This window comes from Gordionus sp. m RMFG-2023, chromosome 1, assembly GCF_954871325.1.
Source record: "Gordionus sp. m RMFG-2023 chromosome 1, tfGorSpeb1-WG-v2, whole genome shotgun sequence".
Classification (NCBI taxonomy): Eukaryota; Metazoa; Nematomorpha; class Gordioida; order Chordodea; family Parachordodidae; genus Gordionus; species Gordionus sp. m RMFG-2023.
The window spans coordinates 21,401,725-21,415,752 of NC_088775.1; the positions used below are offsets into that span (position 1 = coordinate 21,401,725).

The following is a 14,028-nucleotide window of genomic DNA, read 5'->3' on the forward strand; positions in this document are numbered from 1 at the left end:
TTGCCAGAACCGCAATATATTTATCTTATGATCATTTTTGTTTAAAATTTAAAGTAATAATTTATGTCAGAAAAGCAGGCATGTACAGCTCTCCCAACCCTCCCCACCCACTCTTACAATTTTTTTTGAAAAATATAAAAGGTTTCATGAAATGTGAAATGCAAAGTATTTATTTCAAATAGATTATATTCTATAAATTTTAGCAAAAAGTTAAATTAATTTTTATATTTCTTTCTTGTGTAATAAAATTTTTCCCAGGAAAATATGAAGCATATATTCATAAGAAAATTTTATCAACCAAAAACCTAAAAGTAATTTATAAAATTTATAAACTAAACCCAATAATAGTTCCAGAAAAATAACTAATTATTAATCGTCACAATCTGATGCATAAATAATACAAATAAAACTATTGAACTAAATGAAGAATCTAAAAATATAAATATTGAAGAAATAAAGTATGGAGGCTAGGAATCATTAGATATATTATTCTGAATAGAATTATTTTTAAGATCTTGTGCAACAAGAAGAAAAAAATGCAAAAAGCATGCCAGACACTATGGAGCTTTCGTTTGGATCTTGAAGAGTTTATTTAGATCGCCCTTGGAGAAATAGCAGAATAGCCTGAACCAAAATTTCATTTGAAGCAGATACATTATTAGATTCAATAAGACAGTCTATTTTTTTAGCATTGGAATATATTAATAAATTATTTAATTGCACAACAATTTTAGGCAATATTTTTTAAAATATTAATATGGATTTGACTGTGGTTTTATACGAATATTATTATATTACAACTAAGAAAACTAAGAAATAATATCGGCCAATAAATCATGAGATTTATATATATTCAGCTAATGCGATATTATATGATTTTGAAATTTGTAAATCTCGACCTAGGCAAACAATCGTTTCAATATTAACGCGGACTCATTTGAGGGTATTATAGAATAACCGTTTTTATTCCACTTTTGAATACTTTTTGACTATGAACGATTTGTGATTCAAAATGGCTCTATCCATATAAAAATGCTATTTATTACCTAAAAATCCATCTTAAGAACTTGATATTGATATTGGTATGAAAAATTTCGTTCAATATGGACAATTATTTAAGATATATCTTGGTATGAAAGATTAATTTTAATAAATTATCCTTTAAGAACGTGGAAACATTGTATACTTTAAAATATATTTTGTAATTTTTTTCCTAATTAGCAAATTACCGATATTTTGGCAATAATTTCTATTACTAAAGTATAAATGAGAGGTTTACTTCATTAAGGAGAATAAAACCCCTTCAGAAGTACGGCATCAGAAAATCAATTGAATGAACCAGCACTTAAAGCTGTGTCCTAAATATATTGAAAAATCCTTAAAATTTATAAATTTTGGCAAATTAATAAAATTATGAAACATGCCCGAAATCTTTTATTAACTTTCCTAAAGTTTTTTAAAAATTAAAATATAAAAAACGATCATAACAAAAACTAAAAAAACAACCAAAAAATAAAAAAAACGAAAAAAACGAAAAAAATGAGAATAAAATACTAAAAATAACAATACCACCAAATACTTATATTACTTACAAGTTTTTTTCTCATATAACGTACACAAATTTAATTATTAAGCAAAATTTTATTAAAATTTATTTATTTCTATCATTTTTAAAAAATAATAAATTTTTATAAATGACGAAAAATGATCTAGAACGCTATTTTATTTTTACATTAAGGCTGTGTCCTAAATCTAAAAAATATAAATAAAAAATTTGTTAATTTTGAAGAAAAAAATAACATAAGTTATTTTTAATATGAAAATAAAATAATGTTCGAAATCATTTTTCGTTAAAAACAATTTTTTTTAAAAAAATAATAGAAATTAATAAATTTTAATAAAATTTTCCAAAATTTATTTATTTGGGTAATTTTTATAAAATAGTAAATATTAAAGTACTTGTTTGTTTTGTTTTATGTTTTGTTTTATGTTTTGTTTTATGTTTCGTTTTAGTTTTTTGATGGTTTTTTTTATTTTTTTTATTTTTTTGATGGTTTTTTTTATTTATTTTTTTATAATTTTATTAATTTGTGAAAATTTGCGAAAATTTATATTTGGGATTTTTTTCAAAACATTTAGGACACGGTCTTAAAAATAGCTTATGTATTTTTTTCCTTCAAAATTAATAAATTTATTTATTTATATTTTTGATATTTAGGACACAGGCTAATATAAATAGAGAATCATAAAAAAAATCAGCGCAAGCGCAAAGAAAATTAAATTTCCATTTATGAATTGATTAACTTTATCATCATAAGGTTTAATTCTATATTTTGTTGTTTACATACTGGGTTATATAGCTATAATATTTTTATTATGTTATATTTGCTCTTAAATATTTAGAATTTTCCAATATTTTAAGATTTGTGATCAAAATTATCAATTTGTAAATATGATTGATTTTAATAAAATTATATAATGATTCTAATTAATTGTTAATGTTACAAAAAAATTATTCAATGTAATAAAATATGATCCCCCCCCTATCCCCCGTAGAAAACTCTTGGCTACGCCCTTGCGCCATAGTGTTAAAAAAAGAAATCTTTATATAAATTTGTTTTCTTATATATTTGTTTTATGACCAATTAAAAGACCTTCAAACCTCGATGGAATTTATTCTTCAAGATATAAAGATTTGATTCTCATTTCAAAATGGAAGGTGGTAAATTTCAGCAAGTATATTATTATTCGGTTTTCGGTCAAAGTGATTCTTTTATAGAGAGATGGGGGGGGGGGGGTAAAGGCATTTATTATGGAGATTAACTGTCATTATAAATCAATTATAAAATATTCGAATTATTATATTTTTCGTTTTTTCATTAGGATGTTCTTAATATTAATAAAACGAATTTAATTCATGAATTAATTAATTAATTTTTATTAACAATATTTAAAGAAAATTTGTAATTCACCTAAATTCTAGTTTTTCGAATCGATTGTACATCAAAAATAAGCCTAAAACAGTATAAAGGAAACGAGAAAAAAAAACTTACTAATGAAAAAAATTAAATATCAACCCAATTTAAAATGGAAAAGTTTGCTTTATTATGTATAAGATCATTCGAAATGAAATAATTTGATGAATAATTTATTGAATTCAGAGGTAAAAGTGGGGCATAGGGAAGAGATTTTCCTTTTGCAAGTTTTGCTAAATACAATTTTAAACTAATATAAATTCTCGAAAAAAATTGAATACAACATTACATTCAAAACTTCCTTAACTTTATAAAATTATTAAACATGTCCAAAATCTTCATTAAAATTTTTTAAAAGTTTTGTAAATTTTTGAATTTAAAATTCTACCAAATTATTTTTATACTTCCCTTCCCATTTAATTTAAACATTTCTCATTTGATGAATATAACTGCCCATTTCTTATTATAATTTAAATGTAAATTAATATTGTTTTTTTTCGTAAATATTTTACAGTTTTATAAACAACCAAAAATTTATTAAATTTTAATTAATTTCTCTAACTTTAAAAAATTAATAAACTTTCATAAATTCGAAAAAATGAATTTTGCAACGATTTTTTTTTTATTAAAAATAACTTATTTCTTTTTCGTAAAAGTTACGAATTTTTCGTAAAAGTTACGAAAGTTTTCGAATTATATTTTTGATATTTAGGTCACAGCCTTAGAATCAAAATTATTTTTAAAAAATGTAACTTAAACAAAGGCCTACAACAAGCCGGCCTAAAGCCCTCCAATAAATATTATGGAAAAAAATCCACTCAAAAAATCTTGGCTACGTCTATAATTATATTTAGATGATAATTTACCCCTTAATTTATTATATTTTTATTTTTAAAAAAAATAACAATTCTTTATACAAACTACTTACAAAATAAGAGGCTAGCCAAAATTACCATTAAGAGTAACAAGAGAAGTCCTAATATCAAAGCCAGTCGAGAGAGCTGGATTCGTTTGGTAATAAACTCCTTGAAACCCTTCCAACAGCCTTTCACTTCGTTCCTGAAACTACTCTTCCTATCACTGCCTTTATAGTTAGGGGAACCGATTTTTTTACGAGTATCATAATTTGGATTTGTTTCCTTATATATATAGAGAGAGAGAGAAAGAGAGAAAAGAAGTTTCACATTTGACTAAAATTTATAAAATATTTTTCACGGATTTTCTCTACTATAAATTAATCAATATAAAATTTATTTGTTTAATGAAATATTTCTTTATATCGTAATTTTTTTTAGAAATATATAAGTATTGTCAAAATTTTTAACACTTTAATTTATTGCAAGAATACTTTAGATTACCTGCTTCTTTTCGTATCAATTATTTTGATTTATATTAAAAACTGCTATGAATATTATCTTTTTGGGAGATCTTTATAACCTGAAAATTTTTTTTGTTATCTAATAAACCCTTTACATTTTAACCTTTTCTAGAAATAATTTAAAAATTATTTGTCAATAAAATAGAGCAATAATCGCCTATTTTTAATAAAAAAATTATATAAAATAATTAAGATTTACTGAATATTCAATATATGCCTAAATTTAAAAATATGCTCTTACTAGCTATAATATGCTATTTATTATAACATTTACAAATTCATTTATAATTCTAAAGAAATCTGCTAGAATCTATTATATATATCATCTTAATATTATTTGTTTCGATTTAATTTGATTAAAATTAATCTTTTTTTAATAGGAAAAAGATTAATTTTAGTGGGATCGCCAGAAAAAAGCAAAAGCATGTTCAAAAGCAAAATTCATTTTAAACAAGTTCCAAAAATATTATCTCTTTTAAAAAGTTCTTAAAAACAAACCTAGGACGACATATATATAGTGATTATCATTTTAGCTCGAGATGGCTCCCCATAACAATAAGAGAATAAAATAAAAATTGCGCTATAAATGCTTCCTAAAAAAAATTCATAATGTATCTTCATTTTTTTACCTTCAAATCCATTCGAGAATTGATACACCACTCTTTGAATTTTGATTTATAATTTTGACCAAATAATATTCATATTATTCATTTTTATATACTATAGTCAGCATTTTGATTTCTGATTATATAATTTTTATTCTCAATTTTTAAAATAAAACAAAATTAGGTTTAATTATTTTTTTTAAATAGTTTTTAAAAATTGGAAATTATTGTAAAGAAATAACTTAACAGATATATATCCCTAATTATTGATTGATTTTTTTTTCCTTCGATTTTTAAAATAAAATAAAATAAATTTGATCAAACAAAAAAATTACAGGTAAAAATAAAAATAAAATACACGAATTTTTTTTTTATCTATTACTATAAAAAAAAATACACAACCTTTCCAAACTATCAATATTTATTTTAATTTTTTTTAAAAAAAATTTTACGTAATTTTTCAACTAAGAAAAGTAAAGAGTAAATTTTATTCAAAACGGCATCCATTAAATAGGTTTATAGAATATTATTGTATAATATAATTTATTTAATGAAATAGTTTTAATAAATGTAGGGAAGGTTATAAGAAATTAAGATTTTAGGCCCAAATTAAAGATCTACTGGTACCTTTAAAAGTTGTTTATTTATTTCAGATATAAAATTTCTGCTATTCAAAATTCAACAATTATAAATCAGTTTAAAATAATATCATTAGTTTTATGGTCCATCGTTTATAACTATAATTAGAAAAAAATAATATTTGCCCATATAGCGAAATAGAGCAAGTACCTAAATTATCAAGACAAGACAATATTTTAATAGTATACAATAATGGGTTTATATAAATTTTGACCAAATTTTAAAGCAGGCAGGCGCACAATTTATTTATAGTCTATACATCTTAGAGATATCAGAACTACTCAAACTGATTAATATGCAAGTTTATCCGTATAGATCTTGTAAAATCAAATCGAATCAAATACTTTATATTCGATTCGATTTTCATGTCTTTTAATTAAATATTCGATATGAATTATTTTTATAAAATTAATTGTTAAGTATTTAAAAACTATTTCTAAGAAATATTTAACAACCAAATTTATATACTTGATTTCGAAATGGTAGCTTATTAAGATTTAGGTGTTTAAAGTATTTTATACTTTTGGCTTGGATGGAACGGGGGGGGGGCTCACTTTAATAAATGCATATTTCTCTCATGTTCTTTCTATACTAGACACCAGGGATTCGCGAATATGAATTAGTTATTAATTATGAAGTTTATTATGGTAAAATATAATTATTAGTAATAGATAACCGAATTGCTTAGTTATAAGCATAATTTATGTAATAATGATACATTAATGACAACTAGCTTAAAATGCCAAAATACACAAATGTGCTAATTTTCCATTTAGGAGAAGGATAAAAATTATTAAGGAACGGGGATGGTTGGAATTTTTTGTTCTCACCTATATAAATTCAATAATATTAGACTAATCTGAATATAAAACATCTTCTGTATCCTTAAAGTCAGTGACCCCTACACTTTTTGAGGGATAGAAGCAGAATACCCCCCTAAAGTACCCCCCCCCCCATTGTAAATTATTTTTTGACACCAATAAATTTTAAAAATAATTTTTATTGCATCAATATTTATTATAATATAAATATAATGTAAAAAATATATGCTTTAAAAATATTATTTTTAAATTAATAATTGATAAATTAGGGGAAGAGAAAGCAAAAGAATTTATAATTTTATCAATATTTAATTGTTTAAATAAATTATTTTCCATTGATAAAATGGTTAAATTATTAAGAAATGGATCTTTCATGACACTACGAAGTCTTGTTTTAATTAGTTTAATTTTACTCATGACCCTTTCGGCAGTACATGATGTAGTAGGAATAGTTAATAAATATTTATATAATATTGTTAAATTTGGGAAAGCAGAAAAATTTATAAGCAGATGATAAGGTAAAATAAATGAATAGTTTCTCCAGTCTGAATCATTCATATTATCATCATCAGAAGAAGCTAAATAATGTATTAGTAAAAATATTTTAATTAAATAAATTTACAATTCTCAGAATCTGACAAATCTTCTTTAACCTCTAGGTCACGAGTAATAATTACGTCCCCCGTTTTAGCCATTTTATAAATATTTCTAAACATCAACATTTCCTCAAAAACTTGATTTGTATTTAATTGATAAAATTCACAGATATCCTTGATATCATCTTTAACAATTGCCTTTTCCGCCATTCCCTTTGGGGTAAAAAATGATGTTTGACTCAAAAATTTTATCGATTCATCGTTAAATCTTTCACTAAACTGCATAATAACTAAAACAAGTGCAGCATAAAACACTGATTTTAAAGCTAAAATAAAATATTATATTTAATGATGAAAGTATATATATATCTCTCCTTTTTGGATTGTAATGTTTGAAGTCTTGAACTTTCAAAATCAAAAGGTAAATTTCTCTTCTTCGTAAAATCTTGGGCCTTTGAAAAGACATCCAAAAATTCAGTGTTATTATCTATTTTAGGATTATAAAATAATAAAAGATAATAATTTAAATTATACTTCTCAGATTAATCAGGCAATCTTTTACCAATTGAATTTGATTTATTGCAAACCCTATATCCTTCGAAATGGTTTGCAATTTTGTACAAGCCAAGCTTGTTATCAACAATATTTTATCCAAAACACATAGTGATAAAATAAAATCAAATTTTTCTATTCTATAGACTATAGCACTAGCCATAGTGGAAGTGGCAGGATCTTCAGAATCCTTTAAATTTGCCAAAGCTGCCCTCAAAGCATCATAAAGTAGGAAAAAAATTACAATCGCCTTATATGACCAGCTTCTATAAATATAAAATAAACATTATATATCGAAACAATTAAGATAATATTACCGAGTGGTGATGCGTAAAAATCTATGTGATTTTGTCAGTAAATCACTCTGACATGTTTTGAGTACTTCATATCTTTTAACACCATTAAAATATACGTAAATTTCGTCTAATATTCCCAAGACATTTCGCAGCTCTTTTACTGATTGGCATAATTGAACAACTATTAAATTTAATCGATGACAATAGCACCAAATAAAAGCTGCCTTTGGCGCCTCCGCTCTAATCAAAGCCTGCACTCCATTAATTCTTCCACTCATGTTTGAGGCGCCATCATAGCTTTGCCCCACTAGGAATTCGAGGGGTAGATTCATGGAGCCAAGCTTGGATATTATATTCTTTTTAATATCGAGGCCCGTTGTATTTCCCGTACAATAAATGTCTATCAGCCTTTCAACGGGCTTAGGTGTCTCGCTATTTTCAACATATCTCACTATCAAAGCTATTGCTTCTGATTTCGATACATCATATGTGCCATCAACTATAATTGAATAGCACCTGTTGAATTCAATCTCCTTTTGAATTTTTTTTATAACCATATTTTTCATGGTTTCAATAAGAATATTTATGTTATTATATGATAACAGATTTGAATATAATTTAGATTTTAATCCCTTAATTTTTTTCTCACTTCTTCTTTCTTCATTATCTTGTATATACATTTTAAGAACAGGCTCAGAATCTGCAATAAGTTTAATAAGGCTCATCATATTGCCATCTTGTTGCCTGTTCCCCCAGAAGGCTTGATTGCGGGATAAGCATTTATATTTTTTTTGGTTAATATTTTTGGGCATATTTTGACAATGATCTAAAAATTATAAATGATTATATATAAGATTTAATATTTAAATTTTTACTATTCCCTTTGATAAAATTTTAATTTTGCGCCAAATCTTGAAAGTGGAAAAATAATTTTATGATAAGAAATATCGGATAACAAACTAATTTGCTAAACATCGACCATAAAAATTTTTAAAATAATAAAATAAAAAAATTTTTTTAAAATTTTAAAATAAAAAATTAAAAAAATTTAAAAAAAAAAAGTACCCCCATAGAAATTTATAGAAGCAGTTGCTTCGGACCCCCCCCCCCGTTGTAGGGGTCACTGCTTAAAGTATATTATTTGAAATAATTAATATATTAATTTTTAAAAAAAATTATTTGTTCCAACTATGACATACTCTAGGTTCAAAATCGGCATTTCGGTAAGACTAAAGATTATGACACATTTGATTTAATTAATAATATTTAATACATAACATTACAATATTGATTTTAGAGTGCCTAAAAAAATATAAATAATTTTACCTATAGGTAACGATAAATTTATGACTAATGTTTTGGGATATTAAGGCTTTTCCATAATATTCTGTACAAAGATCTTCCTCTCCTCTTTATAATTTTGCTCTACTAGTAAATAGTAAAATGAGCTAAAATAACGTGTCACGACTATACTATTACCAACTATGATCAAGCCCTATAACTATGTAAATATCATTCAAAAACGTAATAATTCCTGTTAATTAATTCTGAAGATTTGTTAGATTAAAAAATAGGGTTTAAACTTTCTTAAAATTTATTTAATAAGATTTTAAATGTTTTAATTATAGATATAAAGGATAGAGTTTGCAATTTATTTTTATTACTTTTGGTTTCCTAAATCACTTTTTATTCGGTAAATATTAAAATACTAAATATTTTTCAAATCTTTTTTAGACAATCATGTATGACATAATTATCTACGTTAAGTTAAAATTTCCAGAATAGCTCAAAATATAACTGGGACCTAACGTTCCCCTGTGTTCAATATAACCTGGTCTCCCCTAGTCACCATTAGGGGAGACCGGGGTTATATTGTCCATAAAAAATTGAGAGGCTGTGAAAAGGAGGAGAAATAATTTATCAAAATAATTTTGATGTTATTTTATTCTTTATATAATTATCTACGGTAGAAATTAATATCTAATAAAAAAATATTATATATTTTTTTAAATTTAAATTTAAAAAAAATGAAAATTTTTGAGTCATGAAAAAGAGACGGGGGATGTATTATCCTTTTGTGGGGCATGTTTTAGACTATCATTTTCTAAGCATTTTATTCATTTTTTTCATATAAAAATCATAACAAACATATAATATTAACATACAACACATTTATTACATATAAAAAATGGATTAAAATCACAACATGATCCATGTGCCCATAAATGACAATCCAATCTTCATTATGGTGGTGAGTTTGATAGTTTTTGTGGCACACTAAACAAAATTCTTTTTTGCCAGCATTCATATTTAAACTTTTTTTATTATTGGTTTGATTTTTTTTTCAGATTATTAGCCCTAGATCTGGCTATTTTTTTGTAAGGTGAAGAGGGGAGGGAGAGTCAATAGAACTATACCACTGTCAGAGCACAGCTCAATGACTTCAATAGATTGGTGAGATTTATGATTATCTAATATAAGCAAAACTTTTTTATCTTGACTGGGCTTAGTGTATTTTATAAAATGATTTTAAAAATATATAAAATCTTCAGCCAGCATCCACCCAGAACCATTAGACACGCCAATGCATCCTACAGGGCCATCTCTTAAATAATGATCATAAAATTTTTTCCTGGGATATATAAACATAGGTGGAATAGAATTTCCTAGAGCATTGACAGCAATTGCCAAGGTCATAAGTGTACCACATTCTGATGTAGTAATTGCCACAACCTGTTTTTCGCCTTTCCTTGCAATAACTTTATTAGGCCGTTGAACTGTTGTTAATCCTATGAAAATATTAAAGATTTGCTATCATTTATATTTTAATTAACCAGTTTCATCCATATTATATATATCACATGGTAGAAAGTTATTTTCCCTTGTGACAGTCAAATAATTAAAAAATAAATCAACCATTTTCATATTAAAATTGGTAGCCCTGGCTATACTTGTAGCCTCTGGTGTTCTCAAAGAAATGGTTGGATTTCTTTTAATAAATGCTCCAACCCAGTCTTCACCAGCTGATTGAGTTATTTCACAAGATTTTGGTACTTGTAAACTATACCTCTTGGCCATTTGATAAGCTAAAACTCTAACCTAAATTTAAACATAAGACATTAAATTATTTATATATTAAGGCAATCTAATTAAAATCCTAATTCTTAAATTTTATTCTGAATTTATTTAATAATTAATATAATAAAATATATCATACATAATTAAACCTCTAATGTATAGGTAAGAACCAAAATATGTTTTAATGCATGATATAATTTAATGCTAAATCAATGAATAAATCATTTTAAAATTAATATACATGGCAGCATCATTTTGTTTTAAATATATATCATTCACACATAATTAAATCTTTAATATATAGGTAAGATATGATTTAATGCATGATATAATATATATAATGCTACATTGAATAAATCATTTTAAAATTAATATTAATACATGGCAGCATCATTTTAAAATTAATATATATACATGGCAGCATCATTTTATTTACATATATATCATACACACTTAAATAAATATCATTCTAATGTATAAGTTAAATTCTTACTTTAAAGTATTTTAAAATTAATAAAGATGTTTCATTAACATATAATGTAAATAATTTTAAAAAATTTTCTCAAGTTTATTATTATTTAACTAAAGAAATACCATGACATAAATTTAAAGATTATAAAAAAAATCATTTTACAGAGATATATGATATAACAAAGGATTAAAATACTTGATTAGGGCATAATCCTGAAAATAATCTTGATCCTTTAATTAAATAATCTGTTAATTTAGCTTCTTGAATAGGAGAAAATACTGATCTGTAAAGATATCGCTCTTGAAAATCTTCATTTCTTTTGAACAATTTATTATACCTCTTAATGCTTAGTTTCTTAAATATATACTAATTTAAATATATAAATATACCTCCCATAACTTAAATTCGTATTCTTGGTTATAACTGTCAAAGGTATCTTATATTTCAGCATTTGAAGAATACTTGCCTTTTGATTATCATTATTTTCTTTGTTAGTTTTTCTAATATATGTTCGAACCATTTTACAAAATCAGAACCAATATTTTAATGAATGTATGTAAAAGGAAAAGACGCACCCCGCTAATACCTTCCCCAGGTCCACAGGATCATTTAAAAATTAAATTTAGAATATTAAAATAACATAATGATTGTCAATATTTTTATATATGATAAAATGGAGATTTTTTTATCATTTAGAATTTATATTAAGTCTGAACAACTTTTATAAAAAAAGTTATTCGTGAAAATGTAAAATTTAAAAAAGTTACTTTGGGTATGTTGAAACTTAAATTTGCATTTAAAATTTTTCATGAGCAATTTTGTCCGAAACAATTTTGGATCTACTTAAGCACCTTATTATAATACATATTTGGCTTAAATTACAAATCTTAAACTTTATTAATTTTTAAATTATTTAAGAAGGAAATACCTACCCCGGGAACACACTATCCCCGGTCTCCCCTATTTGTTTTCGATAAAAATGAATGATTTCCAATATATTCGTTTTTGTTGTTATTTATTTTAAAATATGCTTTAAAAACTACTTTTATAATTTTATACAGTTGTGTTCACAAAAAAATATTATCCTTAGTTCAAATAGGGTATATTTACTCAGATTGTATATGGCATTAACATTAGACAGAAATGTTATTTAGATAGAAATGTTATTATTATGAAATATTTTTAAAAATAGTCTTATTTTAAAAAAATAATATCATCTGGTCGAAATAATGGCCTTGGCACCCTTTTCTCACAAGCATATTAAGAATTTCTTTTTTGCAATATATAAGTTTAGAATTTATTATATACAATTAACGTCATTTTTTTATGCCAAGGGAATCAGCCAGTAGCCAATAACAAATATTTTGATAGGCGGAACTTTAGTTTCTTCATGTATACATAATTTTATTTTTTAAGCTTGTAAGATTATATTGACAAGTTTAAGATGCCCATTTATAAAGGTTAAAATTCATAAATAGATGTGTTTGGTTTGTTATAGGATGGCTAAGAAATCTGAGGGTTCTAATCAATATGATGTGTATTAGAATTGAAATTCGAGCATTATTTCTTATCAGTTATATTGGAGATTGTTTTAAAATGTGAACTGTTAAGAATCGAAGTTCTTTAGGGCCAGTTCTTGATTCATTTAGAAGTGTTACCCAGACTGTTACAGATTTATATTAAACAGTAGCGCTAGGGGGAGGCACGTAGGGGGTCAGACTTCCTAAAAAATTTGAAGGGCCCTTTCAAAATTTTGAATTTTTTTTATATAATTTTGATAATGTTAGCTAAAATAAATAAAAAGGTAATTTTGAAACATTTTTAAAAAAAAAACATTTTTGAGCCCCCTGAGATTGTAAAAGCTAGTGACGCCCCTGATATTAAGCTCAACTAGTAAGTATCAGATCATTAAATAGATTTAAGATTCTATAAGGAATTATTTATAATTTAGGAGTCAAGATAGTCGTTTTCTAAGATGTTACTTTTTTGATGTATATTAAGTTCACAAATACACCTCATGGGGAATGTCTAACTAGAGATGAGCTTGTTGCTTATGCTAGAGCGAGTTGCATAAAAAATGTATTGGCTGTAAAGATCAGGTAAGATTTTTAGTGGGTACCTTAAAACTATAAAACTATTTGAGATTAAAAGATGTAAATATAAACCTAGTCCATATCCAATATCTATGTTTTAATGAAATCATCAAATTAAATTTTTATTGTTAAAATATATTTAATATAAGGCGCTTTAAGCCTTTCGTAAAATATAAAATTACCTTTGAGAAAGGAGATCGGACCTGCTAAATTGATTAAATCACGATCTGATCATACGATGCCCGACATTAGTCATAATACTGATCTATTTCGGTTATTTTTAAAAATTGTGGATTTAATAAAATAAATTCCAACCGTTCATGTTTTATAACAAATAGCCACTAATTTATTTCGTATTTATGAGCCCAACTAATTTTAAGTAGAAATTCAGCTATCAGTGACGTAACAAGGATTCTTCTCCAATCCTGTAAATCCGCTAAAAATTTCGGACTGGAATTCAGAAAAAAGATAAAGTGTTCGATCTCAGATTTGGGAACATTCGAGTTTAGGTTAGGGTTCAGGA

General features: G+C 24.9%; 1 protein-coding gene and 1 long non-coding RNA gene across 2 annotated transcripts; both read right to left on the reverse strand.

The window, feature by feature from the left end:
* Positions 1-2: 2 nt before the first annotated feature.
* On the reverse strand, positions 3-13,757 carry LOC135932084 (uncharacterized). The gene is made up of 3 exons (XR_010573281.1): positions 13,688-13,757; positions 3,904-4,114; positions 3-24 (listed from the first exon to the last, which is right to left on the reverse strand). It is a non-coding gene; the product is annotated as an uncharacterized LOC135932084 (long non-coding RNA).
* LOC135922302 (uncharacterized) lies at positions 9,989-11,932 on the reverse strand. Its single transcript, XM_065456701.1, has 4 exons — positions 11,802-11,932; positions 11,608-11,728; positions 10,697-10,961; positions 9,989-10,651 (listed from the first exon to the last, which is right to left on the reverse strand). Exons 1-4 carry the CDS (start codon positions 11,930-11,932, stop codon positions 10,392-10,394), a joined length of 777 nt encoding a protein of 258 aa, XP_065312773.1. The 3' UTR covers positions 9,989-10,391.
* Positions 13,758-14,028: the final 271 nt, after the last annotated feature.

Coding starts and splice junctions, on each gene's coding strand:
- LOC135922302 (XM_065456701.1), bottom strand. CDS start 11,932: ATGGTTCGAACATATATTAGAAAAACTAACAAAGAAAATAATGATAAT. Junction 11,729..11,801: donor ACGAATTTAAGTTATGGGAG/GTATATTTATAT, acceptor ATTGTTCAAAAG/AAATGAAGATTTTCAAGAGC. Junction 10,962..11,607: donor CAGGATTATGCCCTAATCAA/GTATTTTAATCC, acceptor GTTTAAATTTAG/GTTAGAGTTTTAGCTTATCA.